The following is a 23,547-nucleotide window of genomic DNA, read 5'->3' as shown; positions in this document are numbered from 1 at the left end:
TAAAGACAAAAGGAGTCAATGACCAGCGGAGAAACCAGAGCGTTACTTCATGCTTCCTTTTTTAACATCTATCACAAGGCACTCTATCAGGTGCAAAGAGAAAAGATAACTCAATCACCCTCTCTGGTAAAGGAGGAAAAATTAGTTGAGAAATATATGGTGACAGGGAATAAAGGGAACAGCATACTGAGTACTGTAAATGGCATTTTAATAGCTTTATATGGTGACGGATGGTAGCTACACTTATGGTGAGCATAGCATAATGTATAAACTTGCTGAATCACAATGTTGCACACCTGAAACAAATGTAACATTGTGTGTCAGCTATACTCAAAGAAAAAAAATATGGTGGTGCCTGCTATGTTATGTGCCTAATAACGAATATCCCCCCACAGCATAGAACTAATTTCTCAGTAGTCTGAAAACAGTGATATCCACTATGACATGAACATGTCTCACGTTGAACAACATACATGCATCACTTGGGTATTTCAGGGATCTAAAATGGCAAATGATAGGGGAAGTTGATATATGGATATATTGACAAATTTATTAATCTTTTCACAGAAAAGGACCATAGAAACCCAAAATCAATGGATGAGAAAAATTTCACCAAAGTGAAAGAGTTTATACTTTTAGGGTTTACATCAGACCTGTGGTTACAGAAAGTACTCTTTGTCATTTTCTTCATCATATATGTCGCTAGTCTTTCAGGGAACATCACCCTGATTTCTCTGATCTGTGCTGATTCTCGGCTCCACACGGCCATGTATTTCTTCATTGGGAACCTGTCTTTTCTGGATCTCTGGTATTCCTCTGTCTACACCCCAAAGATCCTGGTGACCTGCATCTCAGAAGACAAAAGCATCTCCTTTGTTGGCTGCCTAGCTCAGTTCTTCTTCTCTGCTGGGTTGGCATACAGCGAGTGTTACCTGTTGGCCGCCATGGCTTATGACCGCTATGTGGCCATCACCAACCCTCTGCTTTATTCACAGGTGATGTCCTCAAGGATATGTGCAAGTCTTGTTGCAGCTTCATACCTTAGTGGCTTTCTTAACTCAATCATCATTACCAGTGAGACATTTACCCTCAGCTTCTGTGGGAGCAATGTTATTGATGATTACTTCTGTGATCTGCCCCCCCTTGTCAAGCTGGCCTGTGATGTGAAGGAGAGTTACCAGGCTGTGCTCTATTTCATACTGGCCTCCAATGTCATTGTTCCTGCTGTGCTCATCCTTGCCTCCTACCTCTTTATCATTGCTGCCATCTTGAAGATCCGCTCCACCCAAGGCCGCCTCAAGGCTGTCTCTACCTGTGGCTCTCACCTGACAGCTGTCACCTTGTACTATGGCTCTATTCTCTTCATTTACTCCCGTCCAAGTACGAGCTACGCCCTGGAAAGGGATAAAGTGGTGTCGGTGTTCTATACTGTGGTGATACCATTGTTGAATCCTTTGATCTATAGCTTAAGAAATAAAGATGTTAAAGATGCTCTGAAGAAAATGTTAGATAGGGCACCAATTTTTAAATGAAAATACTTGGGAAACATGACTGTATCTTTTTTCTAAGTCATCTCCACATCATTGTTATTAGCCTAGACTCTCAGAAATAACAAAAATAAAAAAAAATTACTGGATAATGTGGAAACACTTGACTGCAATTGTCTTTTTAAGTTGGCACTAATGTATTTGAGTAGGTGTGTAAAATAAATAAGGTTGGTATATTTGAAATAACTGTTATGCCTGCTACCTGGGACTAGTCTAAAATTCCTGAGATTCTGAGAAGGGTGAAGAAGAGTTTTTGTTTTGTTTTGTTTTGTTTCATTTTGTTTGTCATGATAAAAAGGTTTTTTTTGGCAACAGATACAGGGAAGATCAAATATCTCAGAGTCAGAATGAGCTTTCAGTGAAAGAACATTTCCTCAACAATTATAAAAATCAAGGGTAAAAGAGGAACAGTTGTATGAAGACCAAAAATGGAGATGTAGATAGAAATAGGTAGGTAGAGAGATAGAGAGACAGATTTCAAAAAGCTTTTACACCCATGAGAAGATTCATTGTGAAAATCTCTGCTAAGTGAAGAAATGAATAGCCTTTAAGGTTCTATGAATGTTTGTGTTTCTTTGCTTGTTCACCTTTATGCATGAATTCATTACAACTTAGAGAATATTTCATTATGGTGTCTCTCATTTCCTAATTTTAAGTCTTTTTTTTTTTTTTTTTTAAAGATTTTATTTATTTATTTGACAGAGAGAGATCACAAGTAGACGGAGAGGCAGGCAGAGAGAGAGAGAGGGAAGCAGGCTCCCTGCTGAGCAGAGAGCCCGATGCGGGACTCGATCCCAGGACCCTGAGATCATGACCTGAGCTGAAGGCAGCGGCCCAACCCACTGAGCCACCCAGGCGCCCTAATTTTAAGTCTTTTTACATATAAAACATGAAGCTGTGCTCACACAAAAAGGCCCTAGTGTTATTAACCAAGTATATTCATTTGCTAGGGTTGCCATAACAAATGCCACAGACTGGGTGTCTGAAACAATAGAAATTTATTTTCTCACAGTTCTGGAGCAGAAAAGGCCAAGATCAGGGGGCCACTCAGGTTGGTTTGTTCTGAGGTCTCTTCTCTGCTTATAGATGGTCACCCTCTTGCTTTCTCCTCACTTGGTCTTTTCTGTGCACACTCTTGTACTTCTTTGTGAGTCCAAATTTCCATTCTTCTTTAATGAAGACTTAGATCAGATTGGATTCTGGCTCACCCTAACTACCTCATTTTTAAAAAATCACTCATTAAAAACCTCATTTAAAAAAATCACTTAAGGGGCGCCTGGGTGGCTCAGTGGGTTAAGCCGCTGCCTTCGGCTCAGGTCATGATCTCAGGGTCCTGGGATCGAGTCCCGCATCGGGCTCTCTGCTCAGCAGGGAGCCTGCTTCCCTCTCTCTCTCTCTCTCTGCCTGCCTCTCTGTCTACTTGTGATCTCTCTCTGTCAAATAAATAAATAAAATCTTTAAAAAAAAATCACTTAAAAAAGATTTATTTATTTGTTTTAGAGAAAGTGAGACAGTATGAGTAGAAGGGAGAAAAGGGTGAGGGAGAGACAATCTCAGGTAGACACCATGTTGATCATGGAACCCAACAAGGGGCTTGATGCCATGACTCCAAGATCATGACCTGAGCTGAAACCAAGAATTGGACTCTTAGCCTACTGAACTACCCAGGCACCCCTTAACTTAATCACTTCTATAGAGGCCCTATCTCCAAACACACATTCTGAGTCACTATTAGTCAACATACAAATTTTAGAAGGTTGCCATTCAATCCATAATATGAGGGTTTAATAGGAGTTTTCTGATGAATGAGACAGGGAAATGTAGCCTGGAAGCACAGTACAGACAAGGAAGCATAGGAGATCTGGCAGTAGAAAAAATTATGGACCACAAATGATACACTCTAAAAAAGCTTATTTAGAACAATTTGAAGAGTTTCTATTATCAGGCACGTTTGTGATTATATTGTAATTTAATGGTAAGACAGTGAAATTTTAGTAAAATATTTTTCATTTCATCATGTCCTAATTAACACACTATCCCAATACTGTAAATGAACTCTAATTGATTCTTTAGAGACTGAAGTGTATATTTCTGCTCTGTGGAAGAGGTCTCAAAGGTCTGTGAGAAAATGTACATATCAAGTCCAACAAAGCATGCCAAAATGTCAGAGGAAAGGGAAAAGCCTGTCACTTCCAGTATCTGTCCTTCCTTGCCAAGGGTAAGCAACTAGAACCAGGGGCAGATAAGTGTTTTGGTCTCTCTTTGGCATCAGCTAAATTAGAAGGGGGATACAGAGTCAGGCATGGCTCTCAAAGGATCATTGTTATGCCAAACACACATACAGAAAGACACAGTCTTCTAAATAAGAGTCCACTAATGAGATGCCTCACTTTCATCTAGAATGTGCAATTCAGTCTGGTAGTTATGTTGGGTCATCATGTATTCACTAACACAGTGGGGTAAACAAAAAGAGAATATGGTTGACCTACTTTTGGATTATAGTGTCCAAGCTACACTGTGTGATATTTTCACTTCTTGCTACTAGTTTCCAGGTATTAGAGGGACACATTCTTCCTCCAAATGTTTAGTTCTCCAGTGGAGGAGCAGGAAACAGGAGAATACACATCTTGAGAAACTATTCTACGTGGGATGCTTTAGCACGATTGGCTCAGACTTTTTCTGTGTCTTTTATTTCACATCCACACTTTCATTGCAATTTATTTTAATTTTTTTTATTTTTTAAAAGATTTTATTTATTTATTTGACACACAGAGAGAGATCACAAGTAGACAGAGAGGCAGGCAGAGAGAGAGTTGGAAGCAGGCTCCCTGCTGAGCAGAGAGTCTGATGTGGGGCTCAATCCCAGGACCCTGAGATCATGACCTGAGCGGAAGGCAGAGGCTTAACCCACAGAGCCACCTAAGTGCCCTTCATTGCAATTTATTTTAAATTCAAGATGGATTTTAGGACATCCTGATGGTTATGAGGGTAATGATTAAGAGTCCTTTAATAATCTTCCTGCTGAAGTGATACAGTACACTGAGTAATAAAAGTCTAGCTAAGGGTAAATTTGTTTTAAGTAGTTTGTATGAGGTTAGAAGTAGACAATTATTTGGGGGAAAAGAGCTTCAAGATATAAAGATAATTACCCACTCATTCATTCTAGAAATATTTATAAAGTGCCAATTAGTTACTGGGAACAGTTCTATATGTGCTGGGTACAGCAGTAAACAAAACAGAGAAATCATACTGACCTGTGTGCTGTATGCTGCATGCAGTATGCTGATAGGGAAAATGGTCAACAAACTATATCCAGGAGCTAGAAGATGATGGTATGTCTTGGGGAAAATAGACCTGAATGGGGCCTCACACCTCATCTCCTGCAAATCCCATTCAAATGTCATTTTCTTATGAAGACCCATTCTTGTCACTCTATTTCAAATCCCATGCCTTCTTCTCACCAGCAATACCCATCTTCTTGTTTTCCTCAAACTCTGCTCTATTTTCCCCAAAACTATTTGTGTTCATGTAATGCCAAAACCCTTAATATGTGTTCCAATAGGCTTTGTGAGTTGATCACTCTTGTGGCTCACCTCCTGGTTCTTCTGCACACCCCGTCTTTACTTAACCCCTCTCAACTCTTGGAGTTCACCAGACTCTCTCTCATGTGAGGGCTTTGATATATGTTTTTTTTTTTTTTTTTTTCCTCATGGAACTGCTTTCCTCTCCTCCTTATCTTTACAATGGGCTAGCACTGGGCTCATTTCTCTGGTCTCTTTTCAATATCTCTTCTTCTGTGAAGACTTTGAATAATAGACCAAAAAATCATTAATTTTTTTCAGTTGTTTGCCTCTCTGGAGGGCAGGTGTAGAAGGGTAATAATAGGCACTCTCAGATATTTTCATTTTCCCCCCAAGTTTTATCGCATTGAAGGTGAACTTAATAAGGCACAGGTATTTTTCATTGTGTAGATAAATAATAACACAGCAGAGGAGGTTCATAGTAACTACTGAGATGATGGCTATCATCCACCGGGTTGTACATTATCAATATAATGACCATAAATCCCTGCCAAGATAACTATTACTCAAGCTTGAGCAAATTCAGAAAAAAAAAATTTGTAGTGTAGAAATGAACACCAGTGTAGCACAATACATGTGAAGCTCCTAGGATGTGAGATTTTTAAGGGGAGATTATGTGAGTAATTTAGTTTGGTTGAAGTCCTAAATAGGTGAAGACAAGTAGCAAGAGAGAGTTGTAAAGGTTAAGTTAAAGCCCACTTAGGGAAGGGGGTGCAGGACTAAAGCATCTGTGCTTTGTGTGCTAATGAGATGAGATCCATTATATGGAAATAGTTGGAGGAATGAGTGATCTTCAGGATTCCAAGCTTTATCTACTACAGTTTATCAATCAAATCATGTCCTCTCTGAACATCATTAGCTACATCTGAAAGATAACAAGACCTGATATTTAAAGATTAAGATACTTCCTTTCCTTATTAAAGAGGAACAGTGGACTTTGGGGTAGAACATTACAACTGACAGTCCAATTACAAACGGATTCTGGCTTAGCTCAAGGGAGAATGTTCTGAACATGGAAGTAAATCACAATCTTCTCTTGGTTTTAACTTTCTCCCACTATCTTTTTAACTAAGGGATAGTCCGCCAACTACTGGCCCAATTCCCTATGTTTTGAATTAGATTTCTCCTTTTAGCTTCTCCCTCAGAGTTTTAGAGCTTTGGGATAATTTGAAAGGATTCATGGCGTCTCAGTCTGTCATTGACACCAAAGATTGTGTTTTGCCTAATATTCAGCATTTACTATATCCAAAAATAGCTCAGCTATGTATATGAATCTCATTGATCAACAAGAGAAAGTGGGGAAAGAATGTTCTTAAAAAAAGCTTTTTTAAAGATGTTTTTATTAAGTAAAGTAATTCAAGTTGTCAGAGGATTATATATTGCCTTAACCAGGAGAGCAAAAGAAAAACCATTTACTTATAAAACACATAAATGGCTTAGCAGTTGAGAGCACATACACTTGATAAAGAAAATTCTGTGTTTAAATACCAGCTCTGCTATTGATCTGTTTGGTGTCTTTGGACTTGTTTCTTAAACACCATGAGAATCGTAATAGTGCCTACTTTATGAAATTATAGAAAGGATTAAGTATTTCAAGATTAGAATTTAGAATATTAATTGGAGCATAGTGATTATTACATTATTATATTATATTAATTATATTATATATCATATCTAATGTAAATGTTGTATTGATAGTTACAAGAGTGGTACAGTATGTTGATATTTGTGTAATTATCAGCACAACGCCTGACACATAAATTCTCAATAATACACGAAGGATACTAAAATTTTTTGAGCACTTACTATGTACTTAACATTGGGTTGGGTATTTTCATGCATGTCTCCTTCATTCAATCAAACAACCAGTTGGGGGCTTTGCTTTTCTTCTCTGGTTGGACTAAAGGCCTTGCCCTGTGGGAAAGCCCTAATTTCACAATCAGATTCTAACACTAATACCTGTGGTCTCCCCAAGCCACAGATTGAAATTCTATAATTCTAGGTAATCATGGATAAAAGTCCACAAGCGTCCTAATAAGTACTGACTTAACTTAGGCCTTTGTTTATTTATTTCAATAGAACAACTGCAAAATGATTTTTTCCCCTCTCAAAGTCTTTATCAGGCTTTCTCCTCTGTGGACATGGAGGCAGGAAATCATACCATTCTGACTGAATTCATCTTGGTGGGTTTCTCAGCAAACCCACAGTGGCAGCTGATTCTATTTGGAATATTTCTGGTGCTCTATTTGATGACTTTGTCGGGGAACATGACCTTGGTTATTCTAATCCGAATTGATTCCCGCCTACACACGCCTATGTACTTTTTCATTGGCAATCTGTCCTTTTTGGATTTTTGGTACACTTCTGTGTATACTCCCAAAATCTTGGCTAACTGTGTCTCAGAAGATAAACGAATTTCCTTGGCTGGATGTGGGGCCCAGCTGTTCTTCTCTTGTGTTGTAGCCTACACTGAGTGCTACCTCCTAGCAGCCATGTCCTATGACCGGTATGCAGCGATCTGTAACCCATTACTTTATTCAAGTTCTATGTCCAGGTCTCTCTGTACTGGGCTTGTCGCTGGTTCCTACATAGGAGGGTTTTTGAATGCCATAGCCCACACTGCCAACACTTTCCGCTTGAGTTTCTGTGGTAAAAATATTATTGACCACTTCTTCTGTGATGCACCACCATTGGTAAAAATGTCATGTTCAGATACCCACATCTATGAAAAAGTCCTCTTGGGTGTGGTGGGCTTCACGGTCCTCTCCAGCATTCTTGCCATCCTGATTTCCTATTGCAACATACTTCTAGCTATTGTGAGGATCCGCTCAGCCTCAGGAAGGCGCAAGGCCTTCTCCACCTGTGCTTCACACCTCATTTCAGTCATGCTCTTCTACGGATCCCTGCTCTTCATGTATTCAAGGCCAAGTTCCACCTACTCCCTGGAGAAAGACAAAGTGGCTGCTCTGTTTTACACTGTGGTCAATCCACTGCTCAACCCACTCATCTATAGCCTGAGAAATAAAGATGTCAAAGAGGCCTTCTGGAAAGCAACGCAAACCATAAGACCGCAGAGATGAAGGTTATATTTTGTGGAATGTTCTTATTGCATAATTTTCCAAATTATTAGCATATATGTCTGTTGGTAATCATTGCAATTTTCAAGTAAATACAAGTCATACTTAAAGCAATGACACATTGAGGAAACCACTCTTCGTTTGCCACTATTTAGTGATTAAACTATTTTAAACCAATTAATTTCAGGTTGTTGGATGCTTTACAATATTGTATTTTACTCTTTTGTAGTGATAGATTTACATAAAACTTATTCCATTGATTATCTTTGGGGCATCTTGGAAAGAGAAAAGGAATTGGATAGTTTTTGTGTATGCAGTTTGTCTTTGAACCTTGGGAAGCAAATTTTATTGTGTGGGGAGAGGATCTAGAATGACTAAACTGCTGGAAATTTACTCAAAATTTTATAAATATTTATTTTTAGTAAGGCATTCTCTCCATACTTCATCTTAAAGCTCTAACTGAGTATACAGAAAATATCTTTGTAAACCTTGAGTCTTCTACATCAACTATTAGCCATATGTTTAAGAGTTCTTTAGAATGAGGAAATAAACAAACAGCCAAAATATTTCTACATCCATGAAGAGATATGTGTCTCTGAAATTGTATATCACCTCAGAAGAGTGATCTCTCCACAGAGAATAGAATAAGTATTCTGCTTTACACTCTTTCACTTCATAACATCACATGTTCTCTGTGAAGGAAAAGATCAAGACCAAGTGGAACAAGCCATAATCAATAAGTTGACTAACAAAATTCCACTCTGTTCTAGACTCACTACTTCTTTTTTTTTTTCTCACCAGAGGATTTTAAGCATAAAGAAACTTACAGCTCAATATTCAGTACATAACAAACTTAACAAACTTAATTGATTTTTTTAATACTCCTTAAAACCACAGTGAAAATTCAGGATTATTAGTTACATGTGACAAATGAGTAGCTTGTGCCTTACCAGTTAGTACTTTATTATTGAAAGACTATAGCTATTACTCTAACAGCCACAGTCATTAAATAAGTAAATAAATTTATTTATATTTCAAGATTTTATTTATTTTTGAGAGAGAGAGAGAGAGACTGAAAGAACAAGTGGGAGGAGGGGCAGAAGGAGAAGCAGAATTTCTGTGGAGAAAGGATCCTGATGTAGGACTCAATCTCAGGACCTTAAGATCATGATCTGAGCTGAAGGCAGAACTTGAACCAACTGAGCCATTCAGGCACCCTATAAAATGCAGTAAATTGAAATTTTACAACAAATAGGTGGAGTCACTTCAACATTTCTGCTAGCTCTGACACTTCTGATCTTTCTTTTCCTCTGCATTCATCAAATAACACCTCAATGCCTTCTCTTTTCATCACAATATTCTTAACATTTTAAAATTATTTTTTATAAATATTTTTATTTATTTTATTTGAGGTAGAGAGAGAGAGAGAGATGAAGAAAGAGAGAGAGAAATAGCAGGGGGAGGGCCAGAGAGAGATGGAGAGAACCTCAAGCAGACTTCCTGCTGAGAATAGAACCCACCTTGGTGTTGGATCCCATGACCCTGAGATCATGACCTGAGTTGAAACTAAGAGTCAGATGCTTAACTGACCGAGCCACCTAGGCTCCCCGACATTTAAAAGAAAAATTCTTCTATTACAAAAGTTCTGTAAGTACTGAATGAGAAGGATTTGGGGTGTATTACACAAATCTTCAGAATTTCTTCACATTCCCATAAAGCTTAGTATGTAGGGCGAAAAATAGGTCGATCTTAAGAAGATAGCAAAGGAAAATTTAATCTTTTAGGATCTTAGAAGCAATATATATACTTCCATTTTGCATTAAGCCCTGAGGCTGCTTTTTAAAACTATGTTATTATTCAATTGAACCAATATTTTATAATATAGATTATAGTTTGATCACTAAAGCAAGTCAAACTAACATAAATAAAACTTTTTTCACTCGATCTCTTTGACTAGAAAAAAAGCTGTGCTGTTTAAAAACAGCCACTTGCCCATGCTGCTTCTGAAGCAGCCCATTCTCCCTGAGCACTGATTTGAGAAATACAGGTCAACTCAGGTTTCCGACTGTGTTAACCAGACCAGTTTTTTCAGGGCTTCTTTCACGTCCTTATTCCTCAGACTGTAGATCATGGGGTTCAACATGGGGAACAGCACAGTATAAAATGTTGATACCATTTTATCCCTCTCAAGGGAATAGCTGGAACTTGGGCGAGAGTAGATGTAGAGAATGGAGCCGTAGTACAAGGTGACGGAGACCAGGTGGGAGGAGCAGGTGGAGAAGGCCTTGTAGCGGCCCTGGGTGGAGCGGATCCTCACGATGGCAGCGATGATGAACAGGTAGGAGGCGAGGATGAGCAGTGTGGGGGCGATGACGTTGGAGGCCAGGAGGAAGTACAGCACGGCCTGGTAGCTCTCTTTCACATCACACGCCAACTTCACCAGTGGTGGGACATCACAGAAAAAGTCATCAATGACATTATCACTGCAAAAATCCAAGGTGAATGTGTTGCTGGTCAGTATTATTGCATTGACAAAACCTCCAGTATAGGAATATATAACCAAACAGATGCACAATTTCCTTGACATGGCCTGGGCGTAAAGCAGGGGGTTGGAAATGGCTGCGTATCGGTCATAAGCCATGGCGGCCAATAGGTAACACTCACTATATGCCAACCCAGCAGAGAAGAAGAACTGAGCTAGGCAGCCAGCAAAGGAGATGCTTTTGTCTTCAGAGATACAGGTCACCAGAATCTTTGGGGTGTAGACAGAGGAATACCAGAGATCCAGAAAGGACAGATTCCCAATGAAGAAATACATTGCTGTGTGCAGCCGGGAGTCATTACAGATCAACACCATGAGGGTGGCATTTCCTACCACTGTCAGAGAGTACACACCAAGGAATACCACGAACAGGACCAACTGCATCACTGGGTCCGTTGTGAAACCCACTAGGATGAACTCAGTTACTGTATGATTGCTTCTCTCCATGGTTTAAGGAGACCTCACCTGCAAATGTAAGAGTGAAGTGCTGAATTCCCTCAACCCATACCTCAGGAATGCAATCTCTGTGATAAGCCCGTGAGATACAGTCAAGACTATAAGCTGTTAGGGCAAGTGAGATCAGAGCAGGAATTTTGCCTGACTAGGGCAGGTGATGGGAGCATTAACATATTCATTTCAATGAGATGCATTTAATAATAGGAAAGCTTGAGTGCCCTTGGTTGCTTATTTTTTAAGAAAAGTATTTCTTGAGCTCCAGTTGCCTTCTTGGAATTGGGATACAGCAGTGAGGACAATAGGGCTTACTCCTATTCTACAAAGACTTTATTTAGAGTCCTACATGATAAATAAACAAATACATCTGGAAATATTTTCAGTTAATGTTAGAGATATTAGGAAAAGCAAACTAGATGGTGTGGTGAAAATGAACTGGGAGAGGAACTAATTAAACAGACACTGAGAGGAAACAGTCTTTTCTTATTTCCCAGCTATACATGGACAAGTTGCTCAAAGCCCATGAGAGATGGGAAAGTCCCTGTAGTTTAGAAAGTGGTGACATTTGAAAGATGGCAGAGTATACCACCTGAAAATATGCCTTTTTAGCATATTTTTCTTTTTCATTAATGTTGTAGCATGTATCATTACTTTGTTTTTATTGCCATATAATATCCCTTTGTGTGGATATACCATATTTCATTTACCTATTCATCAATGGATACATGTTTTATTGTTTCTATTTTTTGGCAATTATGAACAATGCTGTTATGGGAATCCTTATACAAGTTTTGTAAAGACATATGCTTTCATATATCTTGAGTAGATATCCAGGAGTAGAATTGTTGAGTCATATGGTACATCTATATTTAACATTCTGGGAAATTACCAAACTGTCTTCCAAATGAATCCTGCCATTTTTCAATCACATCAGTAAAGCATGTGGGATCCAATATTTCCTCATCCTGATACAAGTTATTATCTTTTTAATTTTAGCAGTCCTATTGGGTGTGAAGTGGTACGATATTGTAGTTTTTATTTACATTTTCTTTTTTTTAAAGATTTATTTATTTATTTATTTGAGGGGGCAGGGAGGGGCAGAGGGAGAGTGAGAGAGAGAATCTCAAGCAGACTTGCTGTTGAGCACAGAGCTGGATGGGGGGGCTTGATCCTATAAGTCTGAGATCATGACCTAAGCCAAAATTAGAAGCCAGATGTTTAATTGACTAAGCTACCAGGTGCCCCTTGATTTACATTTTCTTAATAACTAATGATATATAGTGTCTTTTCAAGTGTTTGTTAACTATCTTCTTTGGAGAAATATGTATTAAAATCTTTTGCTCATCTTTTTATTAGTTTCTTTTGTCTTTTCATTGTTGAATTGTAATACTTATATATTCTGGATACAAGTCTTTTATAAAATTTATTATATGCAAATATATTTTCTCATTCTCTGTTATTTTTTTACTTTCTTGATGATATCCTTTGACGTGCATGAACTTTTAAATTTGATAAGGTTTACTTTATCTTTTTTCTTTTTGCTTGCTCTTGATGTCTTATTTAAGAAACCATTGCCTAACCTAATTTCACAACCGTTTGCTCAGTTTTATCCAAGTGTTTTTATTTTAGTTCTTACATGTAGGTTAACAATCCATTTTGAATTAAGTTTTGTATATGGTGTGAAGTGGGGGTCCAGCTTCATTCTTTTGAGTGTGAATATCTAGTCCCAACTGCATTTGTTGGAAAGACTATTTTCCCCCACTGAATTCTCTTGGCATCCTTGCCAAAAATCAGGTCACCATTGTTTGTTTCCTATTTCCCTTGTCACAAATTACTCACATGTAATGGCTTTAAACAACACAAATATATTATCTTACAGTTTTGTAGATTAGAAAGAAGTCCAACATGGGTCCAACTGCATTGAAATCAAGGTATTGGCAGGGCTGTGTTCCTTTCTGGAGGCATTAAGGGAGAATCCATTTCTTTGCCCCTTCCAGATTCTAGAGGTTGCCCACATTCCTTGGTTCGTGGTCCTTTTTCTCCATCTTCAAAGTCAGCACCATTGTATCTGTATGGTCACATCTTCCTTTTGGCTTCAACTCTTTTGCCTCTCTTTTCACTTTGAAGGACTCTTGTGGTTATATTCAACCTAGGTGATAATCCAGGACAATCTATTTTTTAATTAGTTAATTATAACATGTTTAATGTACATTTTTCTTAACATGTGGAACATATAAAGATGTTATGCTGAATAAGTCATATTCATTAAGCCAAGGGGAAAGGAGGAATTTATGTCAAAGGTTTCTTTTTACTCTTTCTTTAAAACTACATTATCTTGAAATGCAAATGTGGATTCTGATCACTGAAAAATCTTTGAAGTTGTTTTTTTATTTTTAGTTATATATATTTTTTCTTTTTTGCCTCTACTGGTAAACACTGCCTAAATCAATCGACATGCAAGCATTTCCATACCTTGATTCATGAAACAAATTGTGATCAGCTGCTCTCATGAAATAGAGCATGACGTTATACATACAGAAACTTGTACATTACCCTCTTTTTTTAATTTTGTCTATTTTTTGGGGGGGGTGGAGATGTGGCTGTAGTGAAAAAATATATAAAATAAAAACAAAAAAGTTATTTAAATCTATCATCCCTTCATAGTTATCATAAAAAAGAAACTAAACATTTCATACAAAAAGAAAAGATAAAAATGAGGTTATGTTTAATGTACAACACTACAAACATCACAGCCAATAGGCAGTAAACATTTTTTAAAAAATTATTATAGGAATGTGAAGAACTGTCATTTGGAAGGTCAAATGATAAACAGCAGACATGACAGTAATGGGGCGATCATCAGGACAATTTATTTTATAAGTGACTTTATTATATTTTATTTGAAGTAAACTCTGCTCCTGATGTGGGGCTTGAACTCATGACCCTGAGATCAAGAGTTGCATGCTCTACTGACTGAGCCAGCCAGGACAATCTATTCTAAAGTCAGGTGATTAGCAACCTCAATTTCCAGTTTCCATGTGTTCTAACATGTTCCTGGGTTCCAGGGATTAGAACATGAGAATTTTTGGGAGACATTACCCTACCTACCAAAACCATAAGTGTAAGGATTTAGTTTTGTGTTCTCCATTCTACTCCACTGATCTTTATGTCCATCTTTTTTTTTTAATTTTTAAATTTATTTTCAGCGTTTAACAGTATTCATTGTTTTTGCACCACACCCAGTGCTCCATGGGCAATCCAATGCCCTCTCCAATACCCACCACCTGGTTCCCCCAACCTCCCACCCCCGCCCCTTCAAAACCCTCAGATTGTTTTTCAGAGTCCATAGTCTCTCATGGTTCACCTCCCCTTCCAATTTCCCTCAACTCCCTTCTCCTCTCTAACTCCCTTGTCCATCTTTATGTCAGTACCTCACTGTCTTAATTACTGTAATCTTGTAGTAAGTTTTTTTAAATTAAATTATTATTTTTATTAACATATAATGTATTATTTGCTCTGGGGGTACAGGTCTGTGAGTCATCAGGCTTACACACTTCACAGCACTCACCACAGCTTATACCCTCTCCAATGTCCATAACCCAGCCACCCTATCCCTACCTCCCCCCCCCCCAGCAACCCTCAGTTTGTTTTGTGAGATTAAGAGTCTCTTATGGTTTGTCTCCCTCCCAATCCCATCCTGTTTCATTTTTTTCCTTCCCTACCCCCCAAACACCCCCACTCTGCCTCTCAAATTCCTCATATCAGGGAGATCATATGATAATTGACTTATTTCTCTGATTGACTTATTTCTCTAAGCATAATACCCTCTAGTTCCATCCACATCATTGCATATGACAAGATTTCATTTCTTTTGATGGCTACATAGTATTCCATTATATATACACACACACACACACACACACACACACACACACACACACACACACATATATATATATATATATATATATATATATCACATCTTCTTTATCCATTCATCTGTGAACAGACATTTCTGCAAAGAAGACACCCAGATGGCCAACAGACACATGAAAAAGTGCTCCACATCCCTCGGCATCAAGGGAATACAAATCAAAACGACAATGAGATACCACCTCACACCAGTCAGAATGGCTAAAATTAACAAGTCAGGAAATGACAGATGTTGGAGAGGATGCAGAGAAAGGGGAACCCTCCTACACTGCTGGTGGGAATGCAAGCTCGTGCAACCACTCTAGAAAACAGCATGGAGGTTCCTCAAAAAGTTGAAAATAGAGCTACCATATGACCCAGCAATCGCACTACTGGGTATTTACCCTAAAGATACAAATGTAGTGATCCAAAGGGGCATGTGCACCCGAATGCAAGTTTTTAAATTGCTCTTCGATCTTCTCTTTAAAATACTTCTTATCTTCCTTTAGCCTCCCCCATATATTTTAGTTACTCTTCTACAGTTGCCTTTTTTTTGTTGTTGTTCAACTTTGTATGAAAACATTTAGGTTTTGTCACTTCTCAGCGTCTTCATTTCCTTGTGAGGGCTCCCATGTCATGTAACACATATGTTAAATACATTTGTATACTTTTCTTCTATCACTCTGTCTCCTGCTAATTTAATTTTCATGCCCAGCCCAAAACCTTAAGGTAAAATTTTGATCTCCTACACAATTTTCCACCACAATCATAGAGCAACCTCTCTCCTCAGTTACTGTGAAGAAGTCTTTAGCACATTTATCATATGTCCCAGGGAGAGAAGCAAACTGAGAATCAGAGAGAAATTTCAGAGTGGAGACCAGTAAATTAATCCATCTGGTTATGTCAGGTAACAAAATAAGTGATGTCATTGTAAGTCTTTTGGGTCTAAAAGCCTAGGACTTGACATTATTCTCCATGGAGAATAGTTTTATAACTAGTCATGTACAATGTTTAAAAAGACACTTATCCCACCTTGATTATTTGTAATAATAGTTCTCAATTGAACTATTTGAATTTTGAAATTAAAATTGAATTTATCATATTGAAAAACTTCCACTTTATAACAAACATTTAAAATGCTTCCCTTATAGTCCTAAATGAAATTTGTGGTTAATAAACCTACCTACAGACATATGTGTGCATATGTATATAAAATAATTATAATTATAAAAGTGATATAAAAGAAAAGCAGCTCACAATATAACTTGTATTACATGGTAGTAATTATAGGATTTATTCTGAAATAGTGTGAATTTTAATATGTAAATCCTGCAACATTTGGTGAAGTGGTTATACATGTATGTAGAATCATCACAAATATATTAGTGATCCAAATATCAGGACTGGCATTTCCGTCAGTCATAAGATTTTTCTGACAAGGTGAATCATTCTTGATAAAGTTCCAACAAAATAAATGACACTCGTTCCTCAGTTTTGAATTCCTAGGTGAGTTGATTTATAGTATAACCTTGCAAAATACAGTGTTTATTTGTAAAGTGGAGTAGATTTCAAACTCACAAAATTACAAAGGTCTTTTCTCAATGCACAAATGTCCATCAAGACACAGTAGAGGGTGTAAACATTTTTTTTTTCCTTTGGCTAGGACTGCCCCTAGGTGCAAACCATTTTCATCATTGTCTACTGCTTATTAAATGGGCCTTTGATCTTTGTGGCAGTCAAAAATCCAACTGCACATTTCAGAAATGTTCCTTAAAGGGTGTTATCACTTCGGGAAGAAACTACACTCCACGGCTTTGTATTTTACTCTGTGACTTACTATAGGGTTCTTCTGGGAATTATGTGAAAAAATTGAAACTACCTGGAGAATATCTCTGAATGGTGAATTTCTATTTTTCATCAGCATACACGGTCACTGGAGCCAAGCAGAGATAAGAACTCACTAGGATGTAAATTTCATGAGAGCAGGAAGTTTTGTCTCTTTCATTCATTATTATGTGCCTCCTGCCTCAAATAATAACTGGTATATACTAGACCTACAATAAACATTGAATGAATGAATGAATGAATGAATTAATGGATAGCCCTGAGTTGGAAAAGAAACAAACCAATAGAAATGATTTTCTGGGTGGCTTCTAATTATGTCATTTTCCTCTTAAACCATCAGCAGAATTGTTTGATATCCCATGTGCATTTTCTGGCACCAGTAATCCCTGCCTTGATCTTTGCAAACAGAAATAGGAAGAAACAAAGGAATCTGCCCGAAAAAAGCTTTGCCAAATATTTCTTTGCCTAAATGGAGTGAGTCTGTGAAGATTTTTTTTCACATAATCAACAGATTTTCCATCCTCATAAGTTGTGATGGATAGGAAGCCTGATTTTACAATGAGGGTTGAATGGTCTAAACCAGAGATACCCAGGGTATCATGGAAAAAGCGTCTGACTTTCAGGAGATTAACAAGGGTTCAAGTTCTCCATCACTAGTCAATGTTGTAAAGCCTCAATTTCTTCATAGATAGGGAATAACTTATCTCTCCTTTGGGTTGTTGTAAAGAAGATAACTCAAGTAAGGACTAGGCACAGTACCTAGCACATCATAACCACTCAGGCAGCCAGTGGTTCTCAAATTCTGTGCCTGTAAGAATCACCCGGCCCAGTTCCAGAATTTCTAATTTAGCAATCTGTGGGTGGGACCCAGAAACTTGCTTTCAGTAAAGCAGCCCAAGGGCTTATATTGCACATTGTCCATAGATCAAGTCTGACAAATGCTGAAATAAATATCATTTAAATTCTTCTTCTTTTCTTTTAAAGTAGGCTCCACACCCAGGTGGAGCCCAACATGGGGCTTGAACTCACTACCCTGAGATCAAGACCTGAGCTGAGATCAAGAGTCAGGCACTTAACCGACTGAACCACCAAGATGCCCCTCAGTTACATTATTCTTATTCTTTATCGTGAAGTCTGTCTGCCATCATAATGGCAGAATGTGAAGAATTGAGGAATTAAAGATGTGTTGCATAATGTTATACATAAAGAGATGAGCTATGAACAGATCTACTCTGACCGCCAGTGCTAGGACAAAAACAAGTAAGGCATACATTTCCTTGGGAAGAGACTGGCTTGAAGAATTATGCTCTGTTTTGTTAATCCAACTGCAGTAATCTGGCTGTGCTTGCTAACCACTGAACATATGATTCTTCTAACTAAAGTTATACTTTTGTATGATAAATAATGCATTTCCATCCCTAATTACTAGAATATCAAGGTTTGTGGTGAGAGATAGTTCCTTTTGTCTGGAATTCTCAGAAATATCATATGATGTGATGCTTTCGAATTAAAGCATATCAAACTGAAAGAAATGTGAACTTTTTTGGATGGCTTTAGCCCTAAACAGTCTTTAGTAATCTTGGCTACTTCATCTTGTTGCCCCAATGTTTTGTAGATATTAACAATGATTTTTAAAGTGGCTCCTGACATTAACTCTTTGTTTGTGCACTGAGTTGTTTCTTTCTCCTTTGTCTTTTTTTTTGATAATAATATTAATTGCCTTTTTTGGTCTTTAATAGTAAAATATGCTCTTTCTTCTTGTGAACTCAGCATTTTCAGAAACTATAATAGGAAGATGGTGAAGATGTTTCAAAGGAGCCCTTTCTTTAGCACTTATGATAGCTTAGTATGTAAATGACCTTTGTCCTGGTTGTGAGGAGCAAGTAAAAAATTCCATCTATGTCTAACATCTGGATCAGACAACTTACCTAAAATTCTCAGCAATGCCATCACCTCAACAGAATTCAAATCTGCTTGCCTAGGAAACTTTTATAACAGTTTCTGTATCCCTAGAGGTGGGAATTCCTGTTACCCCTCAGGATTTCATAAACTTGGGCAATAGGTAACCAGACAATTAAAGAAAATTGTTTGTTGACAAATGGGGTATTGTTTAATAATGGAGAATTCTTTTTTTTGAGACTACAATTCCCTCGTGAAAAGGTAATCAGTCATAATTTGCATCCTCATTTTCTCTTGATTTGTGTAGAAGCTAAACTAGACATATATGTGCACATATATTATGTATGTAAATATATATTCATATACATATAGCTGCATATTAAATAATATTTGTTTAATAATATATTTTCCTTAAATGTTGAATACCTTTCTTTTGTTCTTCAAAATCCATTCTCTACCCTTTGAATCTCCTCTTTGCTCCAGGATACTCAGCTATATTAACTGCATCAGCGGGCTCCTTTGTGCTCTACTTAATGGGTTTAGCCAGTGGTTGTCATTGGTGGGGAAGAGATTGAGGTATGAGCGTTTTTCTCCCGTCTACTTTCTTGCAAAGATGCCACAGCTGGTTGCCTCCTGGACTTACCAGGTGATTCATTTTGAAGCTCTCCCTCCATTGCTTATGACCTTTGTGTCTTCAGGCAACTTCAAAAATAGAAAAGAGGGGCAGCTGGGTGACTCAGTTGGTGAAGCTTCTGCCTTTGGCTCAGATCATAATCTCAGGGTCCCAGAATCAAGCCCCTTTTTGGGCTCCCTGCTCCATGGGGAGCCTACTTCTCCCTCTCCTCTGCCCCTCTTCCTTTTGCTAATTAATGCTCTTTCTCTATCTCAAATAAATAAAAAAAAACTTAAAAAAAAGGTTATAGTTCTCAGAAGTTGCAACACTATTCCTCAGGAGTTCTCTATACCACACACATTTCTATGTAATAATCCCTTTTTAAACCCTCCCCAAACTAGTCAACTTGTTGGCTATATTTACTTGCCAGATACTGATCTTAGAAGTAGTATGAGTTGATAATTGAAATGGGGTTGGATTGTTCATATAGTTAAAGGCTAGATATATAACTCCATCATGGTGAGAAATGGGACAATGGCTATCTATTGCATCCACTAGCCTCAAACTTACTTAAATGATCACTAGTGGCTTTATGGAATGAAAGACAGGTAGGCAGGAAAGCATTTTTTTTTCTTGACACAGAGGTATGCAATAAATACCATGTGGTGATTGGCTTCTGCTAAGTTTAAACCTGGACTATCTGACTTAATCAAACAGGCAGTCAGAAAGCCATATTTCAGTGGATACTCTTCAAGATAAGATGGAAGGAATTACCCAGTATGCCATAACTGGGTGGTAACCAAATATTTTGTTCAGATGTTAATGGCAATGTCTCATGGATTAGGGGGTTCTTAAGGAGTGATGTAGATGGGAAACCAACCAAGGTGATATTTTTCTTGAAAAGAGAAACATTTTATTTTTACTTGGATAAAAACTAGGTCAGGATGTTCTGGTAGGGCTTTCTGCCTACTTATATAATTATATTACTGCTTCCTATATAATTTGACCAAAGCTAGTGTTACAACCATTGAAAACATAGACTTATGGTGAGGCAATACCCTTTGAGGAGGAACCTTGAAACTTAGCCAAGGTATATATTGTACATCTTCCTCCAAGCCTTCTTGTGGATGGCTTCCTGCCATTCATGAGGGTGACCCATGTTAGGAAAGTGGAAATAACCCTGATCATCTGTGGGTTATTAGATACTGGTTCTGAACTGACACTAATCTACAGAGATGGAAAACACTAGAGGTATATAATTGCCAGTGAGGGTAATGGGAACAATGTAAAAGATGATTTTGGCCTAAATGCATCTTTCAGCAGGTCCATAGGGCCAGGTATATAGCCAATCATTATTACCCAGACCCAGAAATAATACTGTAGATATTTAGAGTGATACACAGACTGGAACAAGATCCTCATTTTAATTCTACCTATGACCCATGGAATGAGGGTTATTAGGTTCAAGCAGAAGGTGATATTGCTCTGGTGAGTCAGTAAACAAAATCTCCACCTGGAGGAAGTTCAGAGATTAGTGTTTCCAAGAAAGACTTGAAGATACAAGGGTGGGAATCCCAATTCATAACATTTAACTCATTTCTTTGGAGGGAAAGGGATTGAGGATCTACAAGCTGGAAATCATGAAAGAACACATTTTTACAGATGGACATGCTCTGTGAATGTCTGTCAGCCTCTTTCTCCGTACACACACAGTTTCTTTCTCCTCTTCTGTTCATGCTCAACAGGCCCTTGTACAAATGGCTAGAGTAACTGGAATGGGCCCAACAACATGATTTTATTCACCAAGACTAATTTCACTACTTCCACTGTTAGGTATCCCAAATGCCAACAACAATGATCATAGCTGTGCCTCTGCTATACCATCATTTTCTGGGAAGATTGGTGAACCACTTGGATAGCAGGGTGATTAGATTACACTACTTCTTAACTGACGGAGCCACTCAGGCACCCAGAATTTACTACTTCTTACTAATCTAAAATTACAGAGCTAATGACTTTCTTTCCAGGAATAATCACATTTTGGGAGATTTGTTTGGTTTACATACTCATTTTCCTACCAGTTTATCTTGCCAGCTCCTGCAGTTGTAGACTTACCTAATGCCTTTTTCATGAACATGGTATCCTACCAAGCATCACCTCTAAGAAGAAATATATTAGATGACAAGGAAATAGTAACTATCTTCTCCAATTCACAGAAATAATTGGTTTTACTTTTTGTTCTTCATTCTAAAGTGATTCTATAGTAGTTGTCTGTACACACATTTGAAGTGTGATTGGCCTGATAAAATTGTGGAAGAGCTATATGAAAACTCATTCTTGGTTGTTGAGGTGTCCTCTAAGTCTGCTGCATGCTTTAAAACAGCAGCTAATGTATGGTTCCATCTTGCTTTATTAAGAATATACATGTCTATGAACCAAGGGGATGAGTTGGCATGGCCCCTGTGGTGGCCAGGAAAACGAGCCTTTCAAAGATCCAAGAACAGGGAATGTAACTGTGCAAAGGTCCTAGCTGCTGATCTCTGAAATACATTTCCTCATTTGTATCAAGGTCATGCTTCCCACAGACTGCTCCCAGCTAATGACTGAGAACAACAGGGTACCAAGGCAGGACTATCCCTCTTAGGCACAGGACTGATGGCTAATTTTGGCTCAAGTTCCTACCTTGCTGAACTTACCATAAACTGACCAATGGCCTAGGATGCTTTTGCCCATCCTTCCTTCTCTCTCTTCTTCACTCGTGCTCAGACTTTCCTCATGATTGAGTGGCACTTCCTGCTTCTTCTGGCTCCCTCTCCACTTTACCTTATACAGACACAACAGTTTCCTCTAATAAAATTCTTGAACTTTTAATTCTACCTTAGCGTGTTCTCCTTGGAGGACCCTGGCTACTATAGCCTATTACATCAAATAGTCCATGAGAATTTAATTTCCTTAGCCATAACTTTATATTCAGTTTATTTGCAATCTATGTGCACAAAGGTGGAATTCCCCAAATGAAGTCCCTCAATGCTCTGATTAATTGGAATCTGAGACTCTACACTGGCCATGTTGGGCTTCTCATGAATTGATCATGAATTGACAGTGGTCACTCCTCTGGGCAGGGTGATTGACCTCAATCACCAGCGAGAAATTAGTAAGTGCTACAAAATGATATCAAGAATTATGTTTGGAGCCCAGGGGATTGAACACTATATTTCATAGTATCTCCTTGGCTTTCTGTTTGAAAAGTACTGCAACCAAATAAAACAAGATGATCAAAGACTCAGACCTAATAATAAGAAAATATGGACAGTTTACCAGGTAATTCTGATCTGAGGTGTTGAGAAAGAGTCAATAAACCAGAGTAATACAAGAGGAAGGTAGACAGGGACTTTTAAAAATATGTTTAATTTAGTAAAACTTGTATATCAAAACAGTACAACTTAGAAACAACTTTCTTTCAAACTTCAAACTTCATTTGGGATTTGAGTAAATTCCCTTGGAAATTTATAGTGTAATTAATTATAAGTTAATATGGGAGATTCTTTTGCATGCTTCACAACCATAAACTGCAGGTGAAGTGTTACCAACTGTAATTTGAAAGCTTACGCCAAGCTTACACTTAAACATATGCTAAAACATTTTCTAAAACACCAGTGCCACAAATTTAATTAAATTTGTGTTATGTTACATCTTCTAAAATTATTCTTAGTTGTACTTTATCTTCTCACTAGGGTCTTGGTAAGTTATTTAGACTTGATTTTGGAGTTGAGATCGCTTTTCCATACCTAAAATAGTATGCCTCTCCACTTTGGCCAGTGATAGTTACAGTCTCTGGGTAGATGTTAATAATTATTTGGAAAACAGGACTTGATTGTTTCTTCTAAAAGGATTAAAATGGGAGTTCTCAATAAGTAGCTTGAGCATCTTTATTAGAGTAAAAATCAGATTTTATAACATTAGGATGTTTCAAGAAAGGTTATTACATCAGTTCTACTTTTTGTAACTGATGTGTCCCTCTGGAATGATGTATTTTCTAGTTTCTCTTAAGGAACATTAAGCACCTGATTTTCTGCTA

The 23,547-nt window shown here is 37.8% G+C and overlaps 3 protein-coding genes across 3 annotated transcripts; 2 read left to right on the top strand and 1 right to left on the bottom strand.

Moving 5' to 3' along the window:
- The first annotated feature begins 525 nt into the window (after positions 1-525).
- Positions 526-2,180, top strand: LOC125079316 (olfactory receptor 1013-like). Its single transcript, XM_047692836.1, has one exon. It carries the CDS (start codon positions 594-596, stop codon positions 1,530-1,532), a length of 939 nt encoding a protein of 312 aa, XP_047548792.1. The 5' UTR covers positions 526-593; the 3' UTR covers positions 1,533-2,180.
- A 5,074-nt stretch (positions 2,181-7,254) lies between these two features.
- Positions 7,255-8,317, top strand: LOC125079446 (olfactory receptor 9G4). Its single transcript, XM_047693050.1, has one exon. The coding sequence runs from the start codon at positions 7,270-7,272 to the stop codon at positions 8,206-8,208; it is 939 nt and encodes a 312-aa protein (XP_047549006.1). The 5' UTR covers positions 7,255-7,269; the 3' UTR covers positions 8,209-8,317.
- A 1,941-nt stretch (positions 8,318-10,258) lies between these two features.
- LOC125079864 (olfactory receptor 1013-like) lies at positions 10,259-11,255 on the bottom strand. The gene has a single exon (XM_047693590.1). The coding sequence runs from the start codon at positions 11,192-11,194 to the stop codon at positions 10,259-10,261; it is 936 nt and encodes a 311-aa protein (XP_047549546.1). The 5' UTR covers positions 11,195-11,255.
- Between the last annotated feature and the right edge of the window lie 12,292 nt (positions 11,256-23,547).

Source organism: Lutra lutra, chromosome 10 (assembly GCF_902655055.1).
Source record: "Lutra lutra chromosome 10, mLutLut1.2, whole genome shotgun sequence".
NCBI lineage: Eukaryota > Metazoa > Chordata > Mammalia > Carnivora > Mustelidae > Lutra > Lutra lutra.
This window is presented reverse-complemented; position numbering and strand designations above follow the sequence as displayed.

Coding starts and splice junctions, on each gene's coding strand:
- LOC125079316 (XM_047692836.1), top strand. CDS start 594: ATGGATGAGAAAAATTTCACCAAAGTGAAAGAGTTTATACTTTTAGGG.
- LOC125079446 (XM_047693050.1), top strand. CDS start 7,270: ATGGAGGCAGGAAATCATACCATTCTGACTGAATTCATCTTGGTGGGT.
- LOC125079864 (XM_047693590.1), bottom strand. CDS start 11,194: ATGGAGAGAAGCAATCATACAGTAACTGAGTTCATCCTAGTGGGTTTC.